Source organism: Galendromus occidentalis, unplaced genomic scaffold (assembly GCF_000255335.2).
Source record: "Galendromus occidentalis unplaced genomic scaffold, Mocc_1.1 scf7180000075543, whole genome shotgun sequence".
In the NCBI taxonomy this organism is placed as follows: Eukaryota; Metazoa; Arthropoda; class Arachnida; order Mesostigmata; family Phytoseiidae; genus Galendromus; species Galendromus occidentalis.
Window position 1 is genome coordinate 162,655 of NW_003803533.1, and position 27,977 is coordinate 190,631.

Sequence of the window (27,977 nt, forward strand, 5' to 3'; positions counted from 1 at the left end):
GAGTAATTTGAGCAAAAATCCACGTCGACACTAGGAGGGCTGAGTTTCGTATCGTGCACGAGAAATCTGGAAAGGGGAATTCCGTAGCGGAATCGTCGTCTCCCGATTTTCACCTGATTGGGACAAGAATACTCAGAATAAAAGACTTCGCTCGATGGCTCGGACTTACGTGTCGTTTTCTCCCCCGAAAAGATACATGGCGTTCGGCTTCCGAGAGCGCAAAGTATGTTCTAGAGAGGCGCCTTTCGGGAGCACGGGTATCCTTCAACTATGTTTTCACTCTTTGTGGGTAGACCGATAAGGGGCTGCCGCGTCTCTAAAACGGAAACACACAACACTTTCATTTCTGAGTCAGAACACAAACACCGCGCGGAGAGCGCTGTATGATCCTCCATGGGAAAGGAAATCGAATGGAACTTGTCTCGCGCCCTTGGAGCTGCCCGATGTTGGCTAAGGTTCTCGATCCACGGATCGATAGGGAGATTGTGATGATTGCGCGCCGCCCATGAGGAAATTCTATGCAAGCGAGCCACAATGGGGAGCTGAGGCTCGACGATTTTCCCGGATCCGAACACTCCCGATAATGAAGATAAATCAGGGTCGTATAAATCAAATAGGTTCAGATTCAATCGGCACGGACTGAACTGAGCGGAATCAGAGTCCAGAGGTCGGTTCGATTCTTCGGCGTGCCGAACGGCGCTTTGATCCCCTCTCACACATGTGGTATTGAGTCGCGCATTCGATCTCGCATTCGAGCGCGGGGATCCCGGCCGGAGTTCATGTCATGGGGGAACCCTGCTGTTTCCATCCGCAAGGTCTCATCAAGCTCGATTGAACGCAGTGAGGAAACTCCGGTCCGGCTCCAGCGAGAAAGTTCCCCCTCTTGAAAAACAGCGCGGCATCATCATCATATGCCATGTATCGATTAACGATGATCTTGGCAAGCTCACAGAAAATCGTCCCACAGACCCTACATCAATATCATCGGAAGGCTCTCGGGATAGATAAGGGAGAACACATTACGTTCACTACAACCTGATCGAGCCGTGAGATCGTAGGAACTAGGCAAATGATAGAACGTTTCTCGAGGTTTTGGCACTGTTTCGGCTAATATGACGCCTCGTTGTGTCCCTGCAGTCGCATCCGCCAGTTTGAGCAGGCTATTTCGAGAAATATTCGACACAGGCGGGAACAATGCGCTTAATTGAAGGCCGTCTTCGAATTCAAGGACACTCTCTAGCGATTCCGAAGTCCATGCGAAGCTAGACGTTCGCCTCAGCTCACTGACCTTTACTCTGAAGATGTTGCTCGATCCACGGCAGCTCGAAATCTCTCAAGATCGGCAGAGGATAAATGATTGAACCGATCTCAGAGGGATATCTGAACGTCAGTTCCGAATGCTGTAGGCTCCAAGCGGTTTGGCTGCACTGAGACGACACGAGACTTTGTTCTTGAAAGCGGATACAGCATGAAACCGATGCGGTCTTAGCTTAGTCAGAACGGAAACCAATCTTCTCGGGTATTCCATGATGCGGGGTTCGAGAGAGGAATGATTTCATGCGTATTTCAGAATCATGGGAGGAGCGAGGGCACTCCGATCAGCTCTCGCCCTCCTCGAGTGGAGATTGTTAGAAAAAATTTCCGGTCAGAAGTTCATTGTGGTTTAAGAAGGGCTGTGACGTGACTCCCGAGCGCTGGCTCTGCCCTCCAGCAATCGCCATAAATTCGTCGTTCGTAAGTGTGCGACCTCAGACTGCTGAGGAGGCACGTTTTGATGCTCGGGAGACAGTCCACGGCCGTCGGAGGATACTACTCGAGGTGTCAAATCAGGAAAAAATGTATTCCAACGGACTATGGTCCCCGAACGAAAGGAGTGTCTATGCTCAAAGAGACAATGTTTCGACGAATTTCCAGACAGCTATTCTCGGATTTCACAAGGCCTCCCGTTGTGCGAGTGTTTTGGGTTTTCGTCGATCTGTCTCGAGACCTAGTCGAAGATCGAGCGGATAAAGATCGGTGTTTTTTCGAGATATGTTGCCTTCTCCACGAGAAGTCCGATTCGAAACAAAGGCTTCCTCGCTGTAGGAGGTCGATTACCGCAATACTTGATCCAAGTCGCGTTTAAGGGGTTCGAGCTTTGTCAGTCAGCGGGAGCGGCAGTGAATCTGGAGGAGGGGAATCTATCGAATTCCATGGTTCCTGCACTCTCAAAGTCTTTTCATGCCTGATGAGTTTGAGAAGCCGAGGTTGAGCTCACGAGTTGTGAGCTCCATTCACGAAACCGAATCAATGATCGGGCCGCCCACGCAGCTCGCACGACGGATGCGGGATTCTTCCTTAGAGAGGAGGGTAACTCCTGGCCGACTAGGAATCAGGATGCGAACGCTTCTCCTCGAGGCCTGTTTCTTAGATTTATATCGATACATTAGCATTGTTCAAGCACCGACTTTTCTCGAAAGGGATCAGGGGATGGTGCCCTCAGCTTCCCGTCAGTCTTTCGGTGGATCCGTCACTGCAGTTCCGGGATCGGTTCGATCGGCTCTCGTGTGGAACCAACGCCTCAGAGTTTCCGAGCTCCGCTGATAGATGGCAGAAATTATCCATCCAGTGCTCTTAAACAAGTGTATTCAGAACGATACCCGAAGTTTTTTAAACGCAAACATGATCGCCGGGCGCCTGATTTTTCATTGCAGGGGAAGATTGAATCGTCCCGCTCCGGACCGCGGAAATCGCAGAGAAGGAAGGGAACATCTTCGCTCAGAATTCCGCCTGTTCAGAGTATTATGAGCACCCTAACGCCGCAACATCTTATTTTCCTTCTTCAGAGACGAGAATGATAAATAAGTCTGCATATATCGTTGGAGCTCCACAGCTCCACCGATTCGAGAGCACTTATCGTGCTTCGACATAAAACACGAGATCGCCATTCCCGGGATTAGTCTAGCAACTCGAGTTTTATTCAAACCGATGACGTCGGACTCGAGGTGCTATCGACGCCTAAAGAAGGTTGAGTCGAGTGTTCGACGTCAGGTTCGACCTTCCTAAGGATCAATGACATTATTGTACAGAGAAGGGTACCGATGAGAAATATGAAACTCAGCACGCTCAAGGGCGTTTTCGGTCTCAAGACCGCGAAATATAATTTACAGCGTCGAGTTATCAACCAGGGTGGCTCGCAGATATTCAGAATTTTCCAAGGACGGAGTATTTCGTCCACACCTCCGCGGTCAGGACTCCCACACCCGTTGTCGTTCGGCGAGAATTCGTCTTCCACCGACTGTACCTGTGTTCTTGAGAGATCGAAGCTCACACTCGGGGTTGATGTTTTCCCGATGAGCATAGATCTCAGCGGTTTCCATACTCCGTGAATGTCAGCCTCTCGAGAAGACGCTTCACTTTTCATGTATGGAACGATCTGATATCCGATACGTCTGAAGTCGATCGACGACTTCAGTCCGAGATCTACAGAGTGCTCTCGTCAAGCGCGTCCCAGGGAGAGGCCATCGTGCCACGACATAGTTAGCACCGAAGCAAAGCTCGGCAAGGCACTTCCCGCATTCTTCAGATGAGATCAGACGTTGGACTCGAAGCTGGCAGAGAACATCACGCTTGTCGCGGCAGGTAGGGGGTAGGGGGATGTAAGAGAAAGCTCCCCTTCCCTCATGGATCGACCTATTGCAGGAGAAGCGAGTACCTCTGAAGGAATCGTTCGCTTCATTGTTCATGGGGAAATAGTTCCCGGAGGCATGAAACGAATGAGAGTTTCTCAGTCCGCCCCATCTTGGATGGATATCTTCGTTCGATTCGGTACAGACGGTATTCAGTAATCAGCTCGACCCGGAGTGCTCCGATTACGATGACACAGATAGCTCCTCGTCGCTGGGGACGGCCGCTGCAGTAGGTGAATTGCGCAGAAGTGCAGAAGTGAAGACACCGCAAACAGAGCTGATCTGACCTCTCCTAAGAGCTCTCGTGTACCATTCATTTCTCCTACTGTTTTCTTCCTCATTACCCCCGACCGGCCTCTCAAGTCTCAATTATTCCTCATCGACCACTCAAGATTGAGCAAACTGTCGGAGCCCGTATCGCCGTGTCGGGGATGAGCCGTGTCGGAGTTATCCCAACAATTACATATTAGGCTAGAGGCGAACTGATCACATTCAAATCCGACCGCGAAAGCGCCAAGTCAGAAGCAGACCTCTGAATATTGGGGAACGGAACCAAGGCCAAGAACGATACCGCCCGGCTCCCGCGAAGGCTAATGGCGAAAGGACCTCGGCATCCAACTCTCAGGGAAGAGGTAAGCCGCAAGAACTTCGGAGCGAAGTTGGAGAAGGCGAAGACGGCTTCCTATCAAAAAAGCGAAGCTCATCGTCAGATGTTGGACCGTGATTCCGACAAGGGAAAGCGTCTCTTCCGAGGTAGCCTATCGTCCGCTCCGTTCTCTGTCAGGACACCCATCTCGACATCGAATAATTTCTTCCGAGGAGACGTGCATCGTGCTATCTTCTCCGAGGAGTTTTGATGAAATCTCATGAGGAGAAAATCCACATGGAGGCCCTTTATCGCGCATTGGCGTTTCGAAGCGAACTTATGTTTGGAAGAGGAGGACCATGTTCCGAAAATGAAAACTCCTCGCTCTCAGAGGAAAGATACTCATCGGTATCCAGGGGGTCTCCGGAATCCCCAATCCCCCACTTTCCAATCTCCGAAGATACATTGTAGGTCGTCGAGGGCTCGGATGAGGGAGTTCGAAGTTTCGGGGACGGTCGAGTAACCAATTCGAATACCGAGACTGTGGATCTCTCAGAGGAGCCCGAGAAATAAGCTTCGCAGAGCTTGAAGCCCTCCTCAGGACAGAAGCGAAAGGAAATGTAAGGCAGCGGCGTCACAGCTGCCGCAATCACGACTTCGACAATCGATTTTTTTGACAGAGGAGTCTCGGAGAGCGTTCCAAGCCGGCGCGACGCCAAGGAAATACTGTCTCTAGGGTATATGATTGGTTCTGAAATACTCTTCCAAGAATCGGAGCTTGGAGCTTGAATCTTCGAGGTTTTTGCATTAACGGGACGGTTCCCTTCCATACGCGAGCACAGCACTTCTTAACCTCTCATGAGTTCTGCTTATGTTCTTGGAGACATCTGAACATTCCGAAGAGATTCCCATGCTCCTTCCAAAACGCGGCATTGATGGCTTGATGCAATCCCCCCAAATGGTTGATTGTGCGTGCGCCGGAATTCCCAGACTTATGCCAAAGAATTTCTAGAACCGGGAGGGCCCGAAAGTCTGGGCTCGGCGCCTCTGCAATAACCTCTAACCAAGACACGTCAAAGCTGATTTTGTCCCCTGAGGAACTCACCTAACGGCTCTGTACATCGTGACACCACACGTCTCTTCCTCGCGCTTGCAAGTCCTGTCAAGCTTCCTGCTGAGTTCCCCAATATTTTCACCGCTCTTCTATGCGAGGCTTTTGACATTTGATTGAATTTACTAAGCTTCAAAGCGATGGCTTCCCGTGTCGTCATCTCCGCATAATCTGCGCTCATCAGCGCTTTAGGATCGGGGCTCTTCTCATATTGGATATTTTATTATGATCGAAGTGATTCCCATGTGCGCGCTTATTACTGCCGTCCTTGCCTTCTTGATATCGAGTTGCAGTGTGCAGCGAAGTCTCGGTGTCAGAGTCATTCCCAGGTAAATTGAAGTTGTCGACAAGTTTCGTTTTGCTTGCTGTCACGTTTACATCTCTGTGTCGTTCCCCGATGGCTCAATTGCTGGATCTAATTATTTTTCTCTTGCCGGCATTCATCCCGAAAGCTAACTGGGCGATGCAGGCCTCTGTCACTCTCAAGTATCACAGGGGTCGAGGGAGCTCTTTCTGGACTTATCCGACCTCTCGAGAACCTCGTACCTCTTGCATACCTCTCGGTGATCTTCCTCGTTCCCGCCGTTCAGCCTCTCGAATCCTTATCGACCACTCAAGATTAAGAGAGGAGCTCTGTCGGAGTTCCTCTTAGAACTTTAAACAAAGAGGCGAGAGCCAAACTGATCACATTCAAGAGCTACTCATGCCCCAAGCGCTTTTCTCGATCACGAGTCCCCGTCCTGAGCTCAGCCTGCTTCCGTGCGAAAGGATCTCCATTCGGTCAAGATTGTCCACCAAAGGCGACTATGCTCTTCACTGCGACACTACTCTGGACCTGTGCTCTAGTTTTTGCGAACCCCGCTGATGACTTGGTTGACGATGTGTTGCTTGGAATCAAACCAAAGGTGACGGTGCCGCTGTTCACAAAACCCCGTAGTTTTGGTGCTAATGATTTATTGCGTAATTCCTCCGAATTTGAATAGGAGGCTAATGAGCACAAGAGATTCACGGAGCAGGTCCATACTTCCAGATTATCCTCGCGGGTTTGGAGCCTGCCTTCCTGGATCGTTTCCAGATCCAAATCAACAGCACTTGTGAGGAGACGGTTTCAATGAGGGGAATAGTGATTCAGGCAGAGCACGCAATATGAAGAGGCTCCGATATGGGTCGAAGCTTTCTTGGGGATTCTAGGGGGCAAATGAAACTCCAGCAAATGCCCGAGTCCATCAGAACGAGATCGGATTCCGTTGCAGGGCTCCCGAAATTCGTCGCGGATTTCAAGAATTCCTCAGTCTCCGGACTATCACTCCTGCGTCGGAAAGAGCCTTGTGAATTCAAGAACTCAACGTATGCGAGAGCTTATTGCGTACTCACCACTTGTGACCTGGAGGCATCGCTCAGAGCTAGCGTGAAGGTGAGTCTTACCCTCGAGTGTTCTGAATTCTGAACACGTATATATTTCTCGTCGGAGCGTTCGATTAATTTGACTCTAAGTCTTCTGCTCCGAATCTTCGAATATTGAGCCTCGCTTATACATTAGACGTTTCGGGATCCTTAGGGAGATCGGCTGTCCAGAAGTCTTCATGACATCGTTGTAAACGTGACCTTCGTGCTGCCTAAAATCGGTGTCGCAATGGAAGGCGACCACGGTAGACAGACCCGTCTCCTCGGCACTTTCATTGACGACGTGATCCCGCTTGTCGCCGTGGAGGGGCAGCTCGATCTCAACAAGAATCGGTTCGTCGGGATATCGAGTCGCTTCCGATCTCCAGCTCCTCTATCCATGAGAGTAACTGACTCATTTTCCCACTCAACACAGGAAGAAGGAGTTCTTGAGAAGCCTGCAGACGCAAGTGAGGATACGGCTCAACGACATTCTCTGGAATCGATACGGCAGAGTGTTCCGCGACGAACTTCAGCGTTTGAACTCTACCCTCGATGGATCCCGGCAAACATCCGAAGCGCGAGACGAATCCTGAAGCATCTTCCATTGATCTCAAGAGCGCCCGAGCCCGAGAGGGGGAATAGCATTGAAATATACGCAAACGTGTGAGAATCCTCCGAAATGTAGAGTCCATCAATCCATGCATCCATTCATCCGTCGATAGCCACCGATTGATAGAAGCAGAGATTTCTTAAGGCGATAACAGGCAGTACTTCAAGAAAAAAATCCGGAACCACTACGTTCCCGAGGAAGTGCATCTTATTGTCTCTAGCCCAACTGCGGCTCCTCTGAGAGTCGGAGGATCCGGCGCTGCAGACTCTGTGGAGTTCCAGGGGAATTGAGGAAAAGCACCGAGTGCATGTCAATGCGAAATCATTTTATTCCGAAACCACGTCATGGCTCAAGGGAAGGGACGGTTGCTGATGAGGGTGCTCAGCACATTGGCGAAGGGTCCGCGCATAGCAGATGAAATCTGAGTAGCGAGGGCCGCATTCAATTGTCTAACAAAGTCGGAGATTCTGTAAAAAGAGATATTGGGGATTTCAGACCGAGGACAAGCTATCTGGGAAGTCTTTCCGTGAGCCATTGCATTCCGACTCGTTTCCTCGCCGCAGCGACAGACCTGGCCGAGTTGAGATCGAGTTTTCCCTGAGTCACGGAAGACGTCATGGTGAGCGGAGAGAGGCTGACATTCGATAGTCTTCCGATGGAGCCGGGCCTTCCTTGGACCTCAATGAGAGCGTACGAGCTGTCCTCCACGAGAGTCGTGGTAGATATGGAGTGCGTGTTCGCGATGAGGGAATCTCCCTGGGGTAGGGGGCTAAGATGTCAATCCGGTCCCGCTTTCAGACTGCCGCTAGCAGAGAGGTACGAGCACAATTTCGATACCTTCATAGACTATAGACTTCATAAATTTCAGTCGAGACTATCACCTTAACGTCAGCGTTGAGGAGAACACGTACAGCACCCAAACTGACATAACATCCGAGCTTATATTCCCCCGCAGCAATACCGTACGTGCAGTGGCCTCTTCGGAGGACTGACCCCAATCCGATAATCGAGCCCTGTGTAACGTTGACCTTCAGATCACGATTCAGCAGACCTGAAGATGGCACTCATTCATTGAGATTCTCGTTCTTCTGGTACAATCGTGTCCAAAGTTCTCGAGCGACGTACTCACCGTTCCCTTTCACTTTGAACTGGAAGGGGTACGCTCTTGAGGGGTCCAAGCCGCTGCCGGCCGCCTGTAAGCGGTCAGACGACGATGAACAATTATTTCATTCAGGAAATGGTGCATCTCGTATTTTCGTCTTGAAATCCGATCGAAGCTCTAGAATCTAGAATTCACCTGTAGTGGAAGATCTCGGAGGATACTATCTATGTACTGGTCGGCGTTGAAAGCGCCGAATGCACTCGAGGCAAGCGCCGCACATAGAACGACGGGAACGAGCATTCTGATCTGCAATTACGGAGTCGAGAGTCAGTCACGATTTAAAGTTTATCCGGTGGGTCCCACTTGAGCAAGGCGTCACGAATGCATCCGTGAGAAATGCCACTTCGCGCTCGTGGACGTGGAACAGATTGGTATTCTAAAAGCCGAGGTATAGCTCAGTGTTCACGGAACGGCGTTTCGATTCTGAGTCCACTCCTTTCCCGGGGAAAAATGAAAGTCGAAACTCCTCCAGAGACGCCATACCTGTTTTTGGAACCGAACTCTCTTCTCCCAACTTCCCGGAGAGCTCTTTTATAGGCGCCATGGTCCCTAGCTGCCACCGTAATTCACGGATTGCGAACCTGACTGTTACGGTTAGCGACGAAATCGTTGAAAGATTTATGGATTTACGACCGCTGCGTCTTGCAGTTTCCGCAGCAGTAGATGTGAGTCATATTTGCTAATCTCGTGAGGGCGAGCCGAGAAGGAACCGCGCCTCACAATTCCTTGTCAGCCGTTCTACAATCCGTAACTCACGGAACCCTAGCGAGCCCTCCGGGTCTATATGTGCTTAGATCCAGGGAGTCATTTTCATTCATTTCGAAGAATGTCGGCAGAGCACGAGCGAGGAAGAATGATTCGCTGCAGGAGCACTTGGACATGATCAGGGTGATCAGAGGATCGAGAGCGTGCAAATGAGGTGCATTCCCTCCAGCCTTAGAAGCTCATCTACTCCTGGAGCTCGCGAGTCAGCATCGTCTGAGAGTCATGTTGTCATTCATGGTCTCTTGACCGCCCGAGTCTTCGAAACTATGAGGACCGCTCGCTTTGCATTATCCGATGAGCCGATAGCTCCGAGATCGAACGCAGAGCTCTCCAGAATATCTTCAAATGATATTACGACTGCTCCGGCGACAATCGCACGATTCGAATGACGGCGCGGCAGCCTACCGAGCGAGCTTCCCTGAACCCCTACGAAGGCTCGAATCGTCTCGGGACCATGATCGGGGTGATCAGAGGATCGAGGATTCCAAAAGATTTCATTCCTGCCAGCCTCAGGAGCTCATCGTCTTCCAGAGCTTGCGTGTCAGCATCGAATAAGTTTCGTGTTCCTTCCCATTCTTTCATGTTCCGTCGCATTCTATCATGTTCCTACGCACTCCGGGCGCGAGGCGCCCTCGTGGCTAGTTTCATATAAAGTTCCAGAGCCCCTGCCGAGCTCCGTTGGACGAATGCGGGGAGGAACTCTCTAGGATCGGTACCGGAGGCGGTCTCCATCGGAGCATGTTCCCGTCATTCGTGAGCTCGGGTTCCAAACTCCGGGCTAATCATCCTCTCCTACCCAAGATTCTCGCCGTGTCTGTATACGGTGATCACGAGCGAGTCGATGGAGTGCCTTGGTGCTCTTCTGCCGATCGCGGACCGTGCTTCCATTTCCTCTCCGGTTTGGGTCCTCTCCAGCGCCGGATCTTACCGCTGTCCGGTGTTCCATGCTATCTGCGCCTCCTGCTACGGACAGAGTCCACTCAGAGCTTGGAGCACAGTGACATCGATGGAGGAACTCCGGCTCGAAAGCTTTTCCGAGGTTCCAATTGATTCTTCCGAAAAGCGTCGGTGTGACGAGAATGGCGTGACTCTTCAATGAGACATCTCAGACCTTCAGGGATCCACATCAGCGTCAAATCCTCGAGTGGCGAGCACGGCCTCTCAAAAATACGATCATAAATCTATCTCTCGGAGAAAAGGCTGAGCCCTCGTCTTCCGTCCCTTGACTCCGTCGAACCGGGGGATCTCCAACGCGGGAAGTCGATGGGGGACCCGCAGACAGAGCCCGCGGGAGTTGAGCCGTCACGACGGAGAGACTCATGGAAGAACATGGAAAGTATCCCCGCTCAGTGGCGGAATCAGTCATCTGATCGAATCCTCGGAATTCATGCTCTCCATGACCGGGAAGACCGGATCAGGATGATATTTGAGGGAGTTTCGGAGCTCATGAAGGTCAGCGAGGGAACTCGATCTGAACTCCCTGATAGACTGCCGCGAACCCTATCGGATCTCCGGCTCGCCCCCCTTGCCCTCATCAGCGTGATTCGGGACTGGCCATGTTTGCGACAGAATGACGCGGAGCTGAGAACGACGCCAGTCCGAAATACCGTTGCGAGGATGTCGCAGACTCGAAATGACGCGAAGCCCGAGACAACGCGAGTCCGATTCGCCGCGGCGAAAATGACGAAGACTCAGAGGACGCGAAGCCGATGGACGTGGTTCGAAGCGACGCGAGTCGTTGGACCAAGCCCATAACGACGCGATTCCGCAATCAAGCGAGCCCAGAATAAGCGAACGCGTACTTACTCGGACTAGAGCGCTCACATCGCTCCTAAGCCTTACACTAGGCTTACAAAAACCGGCGCTTCAGCGCGGAAGTTTGAAACAGGGATCATTCGACCTTTCTCGGCTCTTTCTCCCCACCACTTTTCGCACAAACGTGCTTCGGCGGTTGCGGAATCATGCCCCGGTGTGCAAGTGAATGTTTTCTTTCTCATCTTCTACCCCTCCGCCCAGTGATTGTCGAAACCCTCCTTCTTGACCACGAAGCTTATGTAGTACCATGTGGTACTAAGGTACGCTGTCCTTCTACTGTGGTTCGAAAGGCACGGATTCGAATTCTGTCGACTCGCTGAAATTCTGTCGAGCGGATATCGTTCTCTTGATCCGCGGTGGGTGATGGCGGCCCCCGGCCGCGCTCGACGGCTACTCGTAGGGATAAAAGAGGATGACTAGTCCTTCTGCTTTCAGGCCTAACGCGAATCCACGTGTTCTCTCCGGTTCCTCCTTTTCAAAGCCTCTCATGTGGCTTGAAAACTTTGGATCCGCGACAGTAGGCGGCGGCTTAGTCAGGGGTGGGGGTGGGAAACACTCGTCTGAAACTCCTGTGAATGGATTCGGGAGCTACAACAATCATGAGCATGCGTGGGCAGTGTATCTCCAGAACGACAAAGCCGGGATTCAACTCCAGCTCCGCTCACCTCTCCAATCCATTCAATTTCTCGAGGTTTATAAGATTGGCTGCTCTTCCCGGAACTGAACACAGGGAGTCTTCGACTCGAGTATCCGATTTTGTCGTCTATCACATGATCCGAAGATGCGATTCAGAATCTGTCGAGTGCTGAACGGGAGGAATCTCTGAAAGTGTCTCAGTCTAGAGTCTAGACGACTCATTTGCTGCCGGACTTCCACCTCCTAGGATGAGTTTTTTTGCCTGTGAGTGTCATATATGGCTCGGGACTTTTGCGGATGCAGGGGCTCCCCGATGATTTTCCCGAGAGCATTGGGGTGGCGAAAACTACTCTCATGAGCGGAGCCTATCGAGTTCAACGCGTTCTACAAGAACCCGTAAATCTCCTCACTCAAAGAAGTAGGGCTGCGGTCCATGAATAACGGTCCCTTAACAACGCACCTGACCGAATCTCTCGCGGAATGCTGCTGTCAACGGTCGCTGTAGCTGTCGTCTAAGTAAGTCTAATTGTAAGGGGACCAATCGGACCGAACATCCTGCTGATGTAGCGTAGGACCCAGTGTGTGGAAGGGACGGATCTTGAAAGTGACACATTTTCAACAGAATCGAGAGACGTGGACGATCCGGCGAAGAGCCAATCAATGTAGTCGCGAGTCTGGACGGCGAATCCTCTGGTGAGGACTTTCGCATTGCCGTGCTTCCAATCAAGTAGGAAAGCGAGTAACTTTCTCGCGTTGCCGCGGAGGGGCGAGCGTGATACTTCGATTCGATAGTCGCAGCTCATCATGTACCTAGGAGGGAAATGGGTCGGTATATGGACGGTGGACAGAACACTCACGACTGCAAGGGAATGAGGGAAAGTAATTATAGTAAAAGCTCGGTACTACGAACACGAAGGGACCGACGAAACTGGTTCGTTGTACCGAGTTTCGCTGTAACGAATGCCGCTCAACACTATCCCTATGGCGAGCTGGCCAGAAGAGGAGAAATTCCTTGTTCGTTGTACCGAGAAATTCGTTGTAATGGGGGTCGTTGTAAGGAGCTTTTACTGTAGTGTGTTTCGGTTTCAAGAATGAAGAAATATGCATTCCTTGTCAAGAGTCATCCGCGGATGGCGGATGGCGGCCGAGTAGACCGACCGTGATGGATTGCATAAAAGCAGTGAGAAAATGTTTGTGCAGGGGAAAACGATCCGGTACGTCGAAGCCCGCGATGCACGTTTCCCTGAAGAAGGCGCACACCAAGAAATGCAGCAAGCTGATTTTGTTGGCTGTCGACCTCGCTGAAATCGAAGGATCGCTCGACCAAGAACATTTCCATAAGTCTCTGCCGCGAATGTTGGGGGAATGTGAATATTGCAATAATATGTCGCGAATCCAGGACAGATTGAGGCTCCATAAGGCCGTCGAGGAGGTTGAAAGAATCATCAACGGACTCGATATTTCATTCCGAGAATGAAACTCTCATTTCCTGACGGAAACATGCAGTGGTATATTTAGAATTCCTTAGTTACTTCTAAGGGAAGAGCTCCTTGTGTACGATATTGCGCACTTCTGAGGTCGCTCGAGCAATACGTGTAGTCTGAGGATTCATGACTCGTGAGAGCGCCGTGTATAGCTGACCATGTGCGAATACATCCTGTGGTGGTAAAAGGCCCACTTGGGTGAATGTCTGGCCTTGGCTTCATCGCCCTAACGAAAGCCACCCGGAGTGGGAGCGGTTGACGATTCAGCCTGGATGGTGACCCATCCCAATAGAGATTGAGTCGGGGAATCAAAACTCTTGACACCTTCCTGTGCCCAGTTGTGAACAAACACATGACGGTATGAATTCCAAAGGAATCGACACATAATCGTGTGCCGTTGCATGGGCCGTCGTCGATGTCCAAGTTTCGGGTGTCCAAGAATGGGATATTGCTCGTTAGTTCGTTGCAGTCACCGGCAAAACTTTCTGCTCAGCTTGGGGGACGGGAGAGTACGGAAGTGGGGAAATGGGCGTGAAGGAGAAGTGCCAACGACGAGGACGACATGGTCACCTTCCCCACGAGCCTCCTAGGTGCTGCTAACTCAACTCAGACAATCTTCGGCGATCGGATCGACTTCTCAAACATTGACTTTCTTTGTGACACGACCATCTTGGCTTCGAAGAATTCCCATGTCGATTTCATGAACGACGAGGCCCTCAAGAGAATCTACGTCGATGATCCTGCAAAGGAACACTTCTACCGAAGTTGGGACTCTATCGCCGCAGTATGAAGTTGGGAGCACCGCCGGATAAGGCCCTCACGTTCGTTATGAGTTGACGTGTTCGGAATAGGCACCATGAAGGCGATGTCTAGACGCAAGCTTGGAGGATTTCTGCTCTGCCCCCTCGCTGAACAATGGGTAATGATTGTCTGAAGTCGCCACCAACTACGATGAGTTTGCCTCCGAATGTTATGTCGGTCTGCATTACGCCCCGTAGTGAATTATCGACTGTTTCTAGGGCATCACTCGAGACTATGGAAACCTCGTCTCCGATGATAACGTCGCATTGGATGAGATGGGAGTTATCCTGCCGTTTCAAAGATGAGGATCGATTAGCATTGCTGATGACCAATTCGAATGTAGGACAGGCCGTTCGTCCTTGGGGGAGGAGGTTACCTGCTATCCCTGTCCATGCGACACAGACGACATTTTTTCGATGACCGATCAAGACGTTGTTTGAGGTCGTATAGGTATATGTTTTGCCTGACCCTCCTGGACCGTCAATAAAGGAGAGTCTTTTGGATGTAGCGTCTTGCAGGGTGTGTGAGGCGTCGTCTACGACGATTTTCTGATTCGAGTTTAGGATACCGTATGGAGCGGCTCCGTCGAGGGCGCATGTTGCGAAATCGATCGGTTGCTCTTCTACATCGGGCAAAATTACAGATGGCGGATCGATGTAATCTCTTAGTGTTTGTCCATGCCTTTTGAGAAGGTCATTGATATTGGAGTGTGCTAGAGCAGCCGCGTCTTCAGCACAGAATCCTCGACGCAGGTAGTCTTCAGAGAGTGATCGCTTGAATTATTCCCATAGAGCGGAAGGATCGTTAACAGAGCAGAAGCGTAGCAGACTTGCGAAGAAAGATCGTAGAGCCATAGGTAAGCGAAAAGTTCATGCTTCATGGTTCATGGTTTTATTGATCCATATGTTCCAGCTTCAGATGAACTGTTCGGGTAAACCTGATCGTCTTCGAGCAGTCCAGCAGCTTTAGCAGCGGCAGTAACGTTCGGATAGCAGATCCCGTTGATCGTTCGCAGGTCTTCGAAATTCGCGGGGCCTTCGCAGTGCAGGAGGAGGAGACATAAAGCAAAGCGTTTCGAGTCGGTCGGGGAAACGGTGAACATTCTTCCGATGAGGGGCTTGTGAATTGCCTGTCGTGGGGTCCAGCCTCTCCTCGAAGAATACACAAAATGTTGAGGGAAATCAGGATAGTGAAATAGACGTGGATCGTCGGGTTGGAGTGGTTGGGCGTTTTGGGCAGACGAAGCATTGATTTTGGAGAAAGCCGTGAGCGTGGTAGCTCGTTGATCGGCGTTTTGGAGAGCGTCGTGCTCGTTACCTGCCCGGCAAATGACGCTTTGCGTGTCCGGAAGATGCACGGCTAAACGATATATGCCATGGGACTTCTCTTGTAAGTTATATCCATATATTCTGTGCATTGCTTGGGGTGAGCAGACGTAACGGGTGTCCAAGAATTGTTTGATTTCATCGACGTCGGAATCATCGGTCAAGATTAGTCTCGCCTTATCAGGTTCTTTGTATACGTATTTGTAGAGATACTTGACAGCCGAGATCCATTTACATATCTCGATGTTCATGTGACAATTGTATTTCTGGAGCATGTAAGATGGGATGCTTTCATGTAAGATGGGTTCTGCGCCCGGGTCAGGGAATTCCGCGGACCAAAAATCGTCTACATCATCGGCCGTCATGGGTTTGAGGTCCGAACCAAGGATGAGCAGCACGTGGCAGTGGGGTAGGCCTCGCTTCTGAAACTCAATGACATTAACCCATGCCAGGACCTTGCCGAGGACGCGTCGCTTGAAGAGATCATCGCATAATTCATTCAATTTCAGATGAAAGACCCGAATACCGAGTCCGGTCGATCAGCTGGCACTTGGCCAGGGAGGAAATGATCTTGAATTTCTCTCCATTTTGGTTGCACGTAATCGAGAGAAAGATATCTTGCTTACCGGAGCGAGTAACTATGGCCATGGAATCTTGGTACTTCTGCTGCATGTTCCGGGGACTTCCAATGAACGATGATGGAAGGACGATGCGTCTGCCGGGAGGGCCGTCGTGGTCGGCGGAGAGGGGATAATCGCGGAGAGCGCCATATGTATCTATAAGCGCGGTTCTTTTCGATGAGTTCCATGGTCGATCAGTCGGTTATTCTCGATTTCTTCTGACATCGGCGTCGACTACGACTTGTTGAGGCAGTTTACCTCCGATGACCGTCAAGGTATGCATGGAGGGCTCGTCATCATCGTCGGCAACGTGAACGACGGCGACCTCGTTCGCTGTGGGCAAGTCGTAGGGTCGAGCAGCGATACAATTGAGCGTAGTTTCCTCGAAAACCATTTTCAGATGCGGCGCGGGCCGTTGGGTTTCAGTCGCTAATCTCTTTTCGATTTCGCTCATCATCTTGAAAGCTCGTGCAAAGGGGTTGAGATCTGCTATCAAAGAGCTCAAGGAAGCCATTAGGGGTTTCGTCGGAAGTTCTGTTGGGGAGCTGCTGTGAGCGATGGGATGTTGCTCGTCCCGTTTCCAGTATATGTATTTGACCGAACTGCCGTCCGGCGCCATCTGGAGGATGCAAGGATACGATGATACATCTGATCGTGGATCCTGAAGCAGTATGGTCCACGCCCAGTGGGCTGCGCTATTTGCGCCGAAGTAAACGCCATGGCTAAGGCAGAGTTGAAACGGATGTTGTCATGGAAGTTACGCTGGCGCGATCGGTTTTCGGCAGGAGCCGCGTTGTTGATAGAGAAGAGCTCTTTCAGGTATGAGGGGAAGTTCTCGAACAGCAGAAGTCGAACACTTCCCAGATCACAGCAATCTACGAACTGACCCCTATGATTGGATTTTACCTCCGCTTGAAAATGAGTAGCTCCGCAATCAATGCATACTTCTCCCATAGCTCCCAAGGTGAATGGCTCGCAATAACGGTTGCAGAGCGCGACCGCGTCCACTGACTGCCGCAAGCGTTGATTTTCCTTGCTTCTCCTCACAGGCTGCGTCTGTGAGCCAAGCGCCCGACGAAGTCATCTGACTGAACTATAAGTTCCTGCGGAGCTGCGCGGACGCGGGGATTCGGACGCGATCGTGCCGCGCGTTCCGCGGCTGCATGCGCCGCCAACGACGGCGACAGCTAGAACGCGGGAGAATTCGAAGTTATAGAGAAAATCGCCCCGCCGAAGAAATACAAGCCGCTCGTGAAGCTAATGTTTCTCAACAGCGACGAGCTCGAGCCAATCGAACGCCAAAACAAACCGCAGAGGCACGCTCCGCGAACTCAACAAGACGAGCACGAGCGACGAGAACGCCAGCAGAAATCGCAATCGATGGGAGTGTCAACGCTGCCCAGCACCGACGGGCTTGGCAATTAGGCGATGTCTGGAACCACCGCAAATCGCTCAAGTGCTCATCATGGATACGGGCACGGTATCAATAGGAATTGCCAGCAAAACCTCTTCGCGACGCTACATACGGTATTAGCAGAATGCAATCCTTACGTGGAAGCTTCTCGATTCATGGCCCAAGTTTCTGATGAAGAAGCTCACCGAGCACAAACATAAGGTCGCCGTACTAGCCCCGTTCGTATGGTGTTCGATCAAAATCCTCACGACGATCGAGGGCGATACAATGCTGCCACTCCGAATGAAGTTGCCGTGGTATACGTTGGGGACGACGATAATATCCCGGGCGAGCATCTCTTACACTTAGTTGTTCATGAGACTACAGGGAATCTCCGTATGATCAGCTACCTGGACAAACTCTGTGATCCTTTGACCTATCCCCTGCTCTTCCCCTTAGGGGGCGACGGTTGGCATCCACAGTTAGAACGTCACAACCCTATCTTCAATAGCCGCGCAAGAGTCACTCAGAAGGAATTCTACAGCTATCTGCTTTTCACTCGCCACAATCGCTTCAATCCTCTGCACTATGCGGGCAAACTGCTACAGCAATAATTTATGGTGGACAGTTGGCTGAAAATTGAAATGAGCCGCGTGAACTACATTCGTCAAAACCAGACACAGTCGAGACTCGGCACTGTCCACGGCCCACAGGACTAAATGCTGAGCGACAACAACATTCCTGGACTACCCGGTCGTAGGGTAGTTCTGGCTGCTTCCTTTGTTGTGGGTCCCAGATACATGATCGCTCATCATCAGGATTCGATGAGCATCGTGTCCAAATACGGCAAACCTGACCTATTCTTGACCTTAACATGCAACCCTGCGTGGCCGGAGATCGTGGAATATCTGAACCCCGGCCAAACTGCAGCTGATCGACCGGACTTGGTAGCGCGCGTGTTCCACTTGAAAGTCAAGGCATTTTGCGAATAAATACTGAAACGTCAGGACCTAGGCTAGGTTGCGGCGTATATCTACGTTATTGAGTTTCAGAATAGAGGTCTACCGCATATGCATACGGTCCTAACCTTGAGAGCTGCCTCTAAATTACGAACACATTCAGAAGTTGACTCCTTGATTCCTGCGGAACTTCCGGATCCAATAACCGACGCGCCGCTCCTCAGCATCGTATCTAAAGGCATGATTCACCGACCATGCGGCGACCGAAATCCGGACGCGCCTTGCATGATTAAAGGACACTGTTCGAGAGGTTACCCTAAAGGGTTCCGAAGCGAAACCTCACTCACCTTCAATGGCTTCCCGGAATATCGTCGTCGCGGAGACGGACGCTCCGTTCATTCCCGAGGCTCACGATTGGACAACCGCTTCATCGTGCCGTATCGCCCGTATTTATTTCGCTCATCAATGCACACATCGACATTGAGCTTTGTGCGCTCATCCACGCCGAGAAGTATGTATCTTTATTTGTACGTTTATAAAGGTCCGGATCGCGCCAGGATCCACTTGAGCACTTCACCCGGAGAATAGCATCTCGATGAGATCGATTGCTATTGAAACACGCGTTACGTATGCGCGCCAGAAGCAGCTCATAGAATTTTCGGATCCGCAACGAGCGATCGAAGTGACTGCGTGATAAGATTACAAGTTCATTTACCTGGCTTTGAGAGTGTACGGTTTCAAGAAGGAAACGAAGAAGATGGCTTGTCGCCGCGGCCAAATGTCCCGCGGCCGAAAAATCCCTAGTGGCGAGAAAGGTATGCGAAAATATATCCTTCGCTGCGTTGAAACTCCGGTACTGACGGTTTCATTCTCGTTCGTTTTCATCGTGTGAGCGCTTACTCTGCCGATTACTACGAGGGCGCCCATTAGAAGATTCATGCTTTATTTTCTGTGTTTCTTACAGACTGATACTCTGTGAGGAATAACGTATAGCTTTGCTCAGAGAGTTTTTGGGAAAATTGAGCCCCAAAGAGGCCACATCGGTGTGAGCTGACTCACTTATCAAGTTCAGATACTTCGAATACGGTGGAAGAAGTGCGAGCAGGCAGGTTTCCATAACGTGTTCCTCGAAAATACAGCTCCCGAACGGACGGAGATAAGCCTCTCATATATGTATAGGGGGGATACACATATTTGAGATATCGAAACTTGATTCTCCTTTCTCTTCATTCCGGAGTCTCATCTCCTCATCCGATGCTGCGACGGGGAGTTTGCCGATTGCGAAAAGGATCATCTCCTGTCAAGCCTCGGAGAAGGTCCACTCTATGCAAGGGCCGAGCTCATGGCCTTCGGTCGCGACTGCACAATGGAAGTTTGGCTGCGTTGCTTCAAAAAAGAATACAGCAAGGTAGCTGCGACTCACCGCATCGTCGACGTTCCGTGGGATGGTGTAAGCGTCGAGACGGAGGGCGATTTTAAATTTGGACACCAAAGTATGAAGTCAGCTTCGACTTCCGCGCCTTCTCCATCAGACCGACGGGTGGTCGAGTGGTCAGCGCGTTTGTCACTACTCGTGCAAACGTGCGTTTGACTTCGTGAAATGCCGCAACGACGCCGCTCGCGCGGGAGGCGGTGTGGGTTCGATCCCTGCTGCCGGAGGAATATTCCTTACGGAAACGCAGGTACTCGGCCTTGATCCTTCTGGGTACATTTGCTCTATGGATCCGTCCTCGGAAGCAATGTGAATAAGAGTACCCGGGACGTAAAACCTTGGCTGTGCGGTTCAGCCCGAAAAACTTAGGGACCTCGAAACCTGTTACCAAATAGGCGTTTGCTGTCCTGTGGTGGGCCTTGCGATATTCTTCATCTCGGTGGGTGTGTTCATCGAGGAGTACGATAAAAATTCCGAATTCGAAACCGCTTCGGGAACTGTGGCCGTTGTTTTATTGGTCTTCTGCGTTACCGCGGTGGCCATAACGTGGGTTAAGGCACCGCATCGACGGCGATAAACACGACGCTCCCTGTCATCGCTTCCCGCTTGTCGATTTCATGGACTTCCCGGGAATCCAAGACGGTGATCGGTGAGTTCCGGCGTCCTAGTTTTTTTCCGAATGGATCGATTCGCGTCTGTGAGCTGGTCCGTGGTTTAGCTCGAGACGTCGCTAGTCTTATCATCGCGATGGGGACGTGATTAAGGACTCGGAATCTCCTGTTGGAGTCATTAGGGGAAGTCAAGAACCGAATTCGGCTGTTTTTCTGCTCGTTTATTTTCCCTCCGGATGAGAATCGTCCGGATGTTCCAGGACGTGCACTCAAAAAATGCTTCGCCAGGAAGCGAGCTGAAAAAGCTCTGCTCTGAAAACTCACGGGAGACTTGACAGACGTCGACACATTTCAGATTATGGAGTGCCCATGCAGCTGGCGTTCTCTCTGAGGAAAACGGATAATCTCACGACTTAGTCTTGTGGGAACGGTACAGAAGAAGCAGCGAGAAAGGAGAGACAAGTTTCGGAAGTGCGTTTGCCTCGAGGACTCTCCGCTGAGCTATCCGACTCGATTAAATCACTGCATATTCCTCGAAGCTCCAAGTGTCCGTGGAATTTTTCGAGATTAAATTCTCGCAGTCAGTTTTATTCCAAGCCGATTACGCGTGACTCACGCATTGTTGCACTGCGAGCGCCAGCACTCCGTTCCCATCATCCGTGCGTTCGACTCAAGTGAAAACGTTCTCCTCCTCCGATTTCCAGTCACAACTACGATTTCGACCGATGTCTCGAGAGCTGCGCCGAAATGGAAACTCCCTATTCACAGAGCCCGCAGGAGGTTCCTGCGATCGTTGTGAATGAGGAAATCGCTCCTCAAAAGTCTGATGGCGAGCTCTGGGGAGAACATGGCATCCGTGAGGTTTTTTCATTGACCGGGTTCTCGGCTGAAGGCGCTTCAGCTCCAGAACGAGCTGGTTTTGCGGGAGCGCTTCTAACTCCGTCCGATCTACAATCCCCGCCAGACGATGGCTCGAGTCCTGGAGCCGCTTTCAGCGCTTCCCTAGCTGGGGTGAGTTCACCGTGGGAGATTCTCGCAGGACCTTCTGTTCTTCTCCCACTCTGAAAAATAGCACGGGAACGAAGTCATGAAGAGGATAGTAGAATATGTGAGCACTTCCTCCTGGAAGTCTAGAGCTTCCGGAGCTTCAATTGGATCGAATCTCGATTCGGAGTCGAGCTCAGCCGAAATCGAAGCGGAGCTCAGCTGAGACCCAAGGGAAGATAGTGACCCCAAGGAAAATCTTTCCCGCTTCAGCAACGAGTCGAAGGAATCTAAAGATTCTCACAGATCGAATCCGCGAGTTCCCCCAAGAGCTAGCTGTGACCAGATCAAAGACATCCAGAGCGAATCTTCAGATCGGAAACACAGTTAGTATGATTTATTCCCGACCTCGGTCCGATCCCCTTTCCTGTTCTTCGGGCGAGTCCGAACGACTCAAGTAGACGAAATTATATCAATAACATGAAATCGTGTCGCTGATCGATTCTATTCCAATCATCTGCAGCATGTGCAAGAGACGACAAGATGGAAGACGGAACCAGTGAGTCAAGCGTCACGAACACCCTGGATGCTTCCCCTGCGTGTGAACGGTTGAAGCCGTTGGGGAGACCGAACTCGCTCCTCAGAAGTAAGTCCGACGCGCAGATGACCAGCGTCAACGAGGAGTACCTCGATCGCTCGATTGGATGATTTCCCTGTCGTGAAAGTGACCAACGACGCAATGGCTCCTGTCGCAACACTGGAGACGTCCGACGAGGGAGATCTCACTGTTTCTGAGTGGGCCAAGGAAGGTTCGGAGCACCTGAGTACCGTAGAGGACCTCAATATGCAGCAGAGATTCCAGCCGCTATCCGGCATGCCCATACTCAAGAAAGGATATACTTTTCATTTGAGCGGGACTCGAAAAGACGAAGACTTAGCGCTTCGAGAAGCGTCGACTCGTTTCTCAATCTTGACGGCATTTTTTTCCTACAACAAATGGTGCCGAGACCTCGAGAGCGAGCATGGCCGTCTCCCAGATGATTTAATCGATTCACAAGTTCTAAGGTATCACGAAATGCCTGAAAAATTTCTCTTCAGCCAACAGCGCTGGCGAGAGCGTAAAAGTGCGGGTTCACGAACCATTAGCAGCACGTACTTCGTCAGCCCTCAAGATCACGAGCGCTTCGCTCTGCGCCTCCTATCCCCCCTCCCCCTATATATAAAAGGCTAATCTCCGTCCGTCAGGAGATGGATTTCGTTTTGGGAAGCTGTCTGTTCGCACTTCTGCCGCCGTACTTAAAGACGCTGAAGTTGATAGATAACTCAGTTCAGACCGATGTGGCCTCCTAAGGGTTCAATCTCTCCGAAAACCGTCCGGAGAAGACTTTTCGTTACTACTCAGGAAACGAAGAGACACTAAAATAAAATTCCCAAACTCCTAATGTCTCGAGCTCCTCACGATCCTGCATTCGATGACTAATAGCTCGAAGAAGCAGATACTTACTCATCACATTCGCATGCTTTGCGCTAACATTTCTGCCGTATTCTACGAAGCAGATCCTCTTTCATCACATTCGCATGCTTCGCGCTCACATTTCTGCCGTATTCTACATTGAGTAGCAATCTACGCGCGTAGACTTCCACAGTCTTTCCGTTTGACATCAATCAAGCACCATCCGTTTCCATGCCTCCGGTACGAAACGCCGCGTCGTTCGCCTCAAGGAGCGGTCGACAACGACTAGCTCAAGCAAGGCAGCGAGTGCGCCGTAATAGAGAGCAATTGACTCAGGAGCAAGCTGTAGCAGCTCAAACTCTGGATGCTTTACGGCGTAGGCAAGCTAAAGCCACCGTGAGACAGGTGCAAGTCGAACAGCAGTGCTCTTCCGATGGCGGAGCACCAAGGGTCACCCGAACAAGGCACACAGGGGATATCCCTGCCGATTCACAGATACCCTCAACAGCGGCACGAGAGATTTGCAGCGACTCCGACACCTCGAGTGAGCTCTCCGTGAACGGTGCGCGTCGAAGAACAGCGAGAGCACAACAAAGTGCACTGGCAGCCGAGATTTCGCGCGCCACCAACGCGGCACAGCACCGCCGGGCGCACGCACATCGCACCGCAGAACGCCGTCGGACGACGACCGGGATCGCTCGATGCATCGAGCACCGGCCCTCGGCCCCTCACACTCTCGGCACCATGGATAACATCTGCCAGGGATGTCAGGCTATCCACTTCAGTGATGAAAAAACAAAAGCGGGCCAAACGGCTTACCAAATGTGTTGCGCCGCCAACAGAGTGAAACTACAAACCTTCCATTCTTTTCCGTCAAGCCTTGATCGATCTCTACACAGATCAGAGCTCCACATCGCACAGCTTCAGGCAAAACATAAGGAATTATAATAGTGGTTTGGCTATGGCTTCAAGGGTGGCGAAAATTGAACCCCCTCGAGGGAGCGGCCCCTATTGTTTCCGTGTACACGGACAAGTGTACCACACGTATCGGGGGACTTCGTCCGCAGGAAGGCCAGGTGCCTCACTGCGCACAAGTCCTCATAATGGACACCGAGGAGGCTGCGAGAGAATTGACTGCCCGCCCCGTCAACCGCAGCTGCCAGCAGTCTATATTCCACACTCTCCACAATATCCTGAACGAGAACAATCCATATGTGAAGTCTTTCAAACTCATGGCTCAGGTAGCTGATGATGAAGGTCAACGAGCGCGAAACGACGGCCGTCTCCCGAGACCGGTGAGGATGGTTTTCGACCAAGATTCTGCGGACGACCAGCGTCGGTACAACGCTGCGACCGCTAATGAAGTTGCGATCGTATACGTGGGGGACGACGACAACATTCCTGGAGAGCGGCTCTTAGTGGTGCACGAGAACAGTGGAACACTGAAAACTCTAAGCTATCTGCATCAGCTTTTGTGATCCACTAACTTATCCGCTTTTGTTTCCGAATGGCGGGGAGGGTTGGCACCCGAAATTGGAACGTCTGAACCCAACATCAGACCGTCGAACTAGAATTACCCAAAAAGAGTATTACTCATTTTTGCTTTTCGCTCGAGACCACCAATTCAATCCTCTCCACCACGCTGGCAAACTAAGCCAACAGTTCATCGTAGACAGTTGGCTGAAGATTGAGATGAACAGACTTAACTTCATCCGCCGCAATCAACAACTACTAAGACTCGACACTGTTCGTGGACTTCAAGATCACATGTTGAGCGACAATGATGCGGGACCACCGGGTCGGCAAGTCATCCTTGCAACCACTTTCTCTGGAGGTCCCAGATATATGATAGCTCAATATCAAGACGCAATGAGCATTGTATCGAAGTAAGGAAAACCAGACTTATTCATCACCTTCACCTGCAATCCCTCTTGGCCAGAGATAACTACTCATCTCGAAACAGGCCAGACTGCATCCGACCGACCAGACTTGGTAGCGCGCATATTTCATTTGAAGGTCAAAGCATTCTGCAATGAAGTCCTCAAGAAGCAAGTGCTCGGGGAGGTGGCCGCCTACATCCACGTCATCGAATTTCAGAAGCGAGGTCTACCTTATATGCACATGCTTCTCACTCTGAAGGCCGAATCGAAGATAACCACAGCTGCCGATGTCGACTGTATCATCAGCGCCGAGCTACCCGATCCCGTATCGGAGTCTTCTCTCCACATGATCGTCTCCAAATCAATGATACATCGTCCCTGCGGAGTTTACGACCCCAACTCTCCATGCATGAAACAGGGTCACTGTTCAAAACGCTACCCAAAATCTTTTCGGAGCGAAACTTCACTCTCTGGAGACGGTTACCCCGAGTATCGTCGTCGTGAAGATGGGCGAACCATAACTTGCCGGGGTCTTGATGTTGACAATCGGTCGGTGGTTCCTTATTGTCCCTATCTGACTTTGCTTTTTAACGCTCATATCAACGTTGAGGTCTGCGCTCTCATCCACGCTGTAAAATATTTGTATAAATATGTTTACAAGGGAGCCGATAGGGCCAGACTCCGGATTCATCAAGAGCCTGACTCCCCCGACCCACAAGATCGTGACGAGATCAACTCTTATTGGGACACTCGATACGTATGCGCCCCAGAAGCAGCATACAGGATTTTTGGCTTCAACATGACCGATCGCAGTGACACCGTGATTCGACTCCAAGTCCATCTCCCTGGCTTTGAAACCGTTTGCTTCCAAGAAGGCTCCGAAGACAGTGCACTGCAAGCCGCCGAGCATCGTTTCTCAACGCTCACTGCTTTCTTTGATATGAATCAAAGGTGCTGCGATGTTGAACTCCGTTCGGGTTCATTTCCTGAAGACATGACAGATTCCAGGAAACTCCGCTACCATGAAATGCCGGAAAAATACACATTCAAGAAGCGATGGCATGAGCGACAACGCGGCGGCAATAGAAGCATAGGACGCATGTACTTTGTGAGTCCCCATGATCACGAGCGCTATGCCTTACGCCTTTTACTACTTCACGGCAAAGGTTTCACATCCTTCGAAGACGTTCGCACGGTCGACTCAAACACATACCCCAATTTCGTTGAGGCCGCTAGGGCCGCAGGATTCCTAAAGGATGACGGATATTTCCGCGACGCCTTACTTGAAGCATCAGTCTTACGTATGCCGAGCCAATTCCGAAGCTTCTTCGTCGCTCTGATTGTGTTCGGTGATCTGAAACCTCCCGTCCCCGAGCATCTGTGGCTCGAGTTCAAGCTAGATTTCATGGAGGATTTCATGCACGCTGGATATCCCGACGCAGTAGCCGAATCAAAAGCCTTCCACGACATCGCTCAAAGACTTTCCGATCTCGGCCACGATTTTCACATGCTCCTTCCCCTTGATATCCCCGATTTCGAAGATATCGCTACCGAAACTCGACTGTGACCAACATCGCTCCATGGGATTGCTCATGTACGCGCAACTAAATCTCGAACAGAAGCATATAGTTGACGAAGTTCTACGTGCTCCGGACCAACCCCAGGATCACTCTTACTATTTCATTGATGGTCCCGGTGGCAGTGGGAAAACGTTCGTGTATACGACCATATTCCACCTTGCCGTTTCTAGAGGTCTGAGAGTTATCAACGTTGCTTGGACGGGCATCGCCGCAAACTTGCTCCCAGACGGTCGCACGGTCACTTCGACTTTCCGTTTGATTGTTCAAGACAACAGTCGCAGTTCATCCATGAAGAATCAGTCCAAAGAAGCTGCCAAATTACGAGCAACTGATATCATCATATGGGACGAGGCTCCCATGGCGCCGAAAACTGCTTTGGAAACTGTTGACCGACTTCTACGAGATATAATGCAGAACGACGCACCTTTTGGAGGGAAAATCATGCTCCTCGGCGGCGATTTCAGACAAATCCTCCCAGTCGTGGAGAAAGGTACCCGCGGCCAAATCGTTGAAGCCTGCCTCAAGTGCTCGCCTCTTTGGCCACTGTTCCGGAGCTTTCAACTGCATGCGAACATGCGCTTGAGTGGGGATGACGCTGCCTTCCGAGAATGGCTCCTCAAAATAGGTGATGGCGAGATGAACGGCGTCATTGATGTGCCGTTAGAAATGCGCGTCAAAGACAATCTCGCTAATACCATCTACGGCAGCGCCTTCCTATGCCCTCAAACCGTGGATCTATCCGAAATCGCCATCCTCACGCCAAAGAACGCTGAAGCATCCAAAATCAACGATTACGTTGTGAACAATCTTCATGGATCCCTCGAAACTTTACGCAGCGAAGACGAGGCCATCATTGAAGACCCAAGTGACGCCTTGAATTTTCCAACAGAGTTTCTTAACAAAATCTCGCCTTCCAATCTACCTCCTCATCGAGCTCAACTTGAAAAGAGGCTGCATCGTCATGCTTCTCAGGTACCTGGATGTGCAAATGGTCTCTGCAATGGAACGCGTCTCATCGTGATCGACATCCTCCGACGAGTCGTGATTTGTTCTTTCGCCACCGGTCCGCGAAAGGAATATCGGTTCTCATTCCACGGATCGATTGTCACTACTCGCACCAGTCTCTACCATTCAAGCTCCGACGACGACAATTTCCCATCAGATTGAGTTTCTGCATGACCATAAACAAATCCCAAGGTCAATCTTTCACACGGGTTGGAATCCACCTAACCGACCCAATTTTCAGTCACGGCCAACTATACGTAGCGCTTTCACGAGTGAGGAGCCGAGAAGGTCTCTTCATCTCAGCCCCCGGGGACCGAATGAAGAACATTGTGTTCGAGGAAGTCTTACGATAATTATTTTGGCTACGTCCGATGCCGGTACATAAAATAAGCGATGTCTTCCTTATTCTGATCTTAATCGTTTCCATCGGTTCGAAGAGGATTCACTGATTTCCGAAGTCCCCACAGTTGTGGGTTTCATGATCGCATACGAGACCATTTGACAACCTCCCACGGAAACAGATGTCTCACTGCCACCCGATTCATTGTATTCCTAATACAAGTTCCTCATCTATCATCCCCCATTCCAAGATTTTCTATGTTTTAGATTTCGAAATTGTTTATTCAGCAGATTTCTTAATCCTCCTCGAGTGCTTGCGCGGCTTCTGCTGAGATTTCTTCTATCTCTGACAAGTCAGTATCAACGACTGCT

General features: G+C 50.9%; 2 protein-coding genes and 3 pseudogenes across 2 annotated transcripts; 3 read left to right on the plus strand and 2 right to left on the minus strand.

Moving 5' to 3' along the window:
- Nucleotides 1-6,098: 6,098 nt before the first annotated feature.
- LOC100904636 (uncharacterized) lies at nt 6,099-7,431 on the plus strand. The gene is made up of 5 exons (XM_003737404.1): nt 6,099-6,270; nt 6,396-6,459; nt 6,619-6,779; nt 6,924-7,102; nt 7,185-7,431. Exons 1-5 carry the CDS (start codon nt 6,172-6,174, stop codon nt 7,342-7,344), a joined length of 663 nt encoding a protein of 220 aa, XP_003737452.1. The 5' UTR covers nt 6,099-6,171; the 3' UTR covers nt 7,345-7,431.
- A 236-nt stretch (nt 7,432-7,667) lies between these two features.
- LOC100904782 (uncharacterized) lies at nt 7,668-9,029 on the minus strand. Its single transcript, XM_003737405.2, has 6 exons — nt 9,007-9,029; nt 8,659-8,769; nt 8,491-8,509; nt 8,243-8,412; nt 7,933-8,117; nt 7,668-7,828 (listed from the first exon to the last, which is right to left on the minus strand). Exons 2-6 carry the CDS (start codon nt 8,761-8,763, stop codon nt 7,711-7,713), a joined length of 597 nt encoding a protein of 198 aa, XP_003737453.1. The 5' UTR covers nt 8,764-8,769; nt 9,007-9,029; the 3' UTR covers nt 7,668-7,710.
- Nucleotides 9,030-14,092: 5,063 nt separating this feature from the next.
- Nucleotides 14,093-16,923, minus strand: LOC114828127 (uncharacterized; annotated as a pseudogene).
- Nucleotides 16,924-17,434: 511 nt separating this feature from the next.
- Nucleotides 17,435-19,125, plus strand: LOC108863997 (uncharacterized; annotated as a pseudogene).
- Nucleotides 19,126-19,687: 562 nt separating this feature from the next.
- On the plus strand, nt 19,688-27,619 carry LOC100906530 (uncharacterized; annotated as a pseudogene).
- The last annotated feature ends 358 nt before the right edge of the window (nt 27,620-27,977 follow it).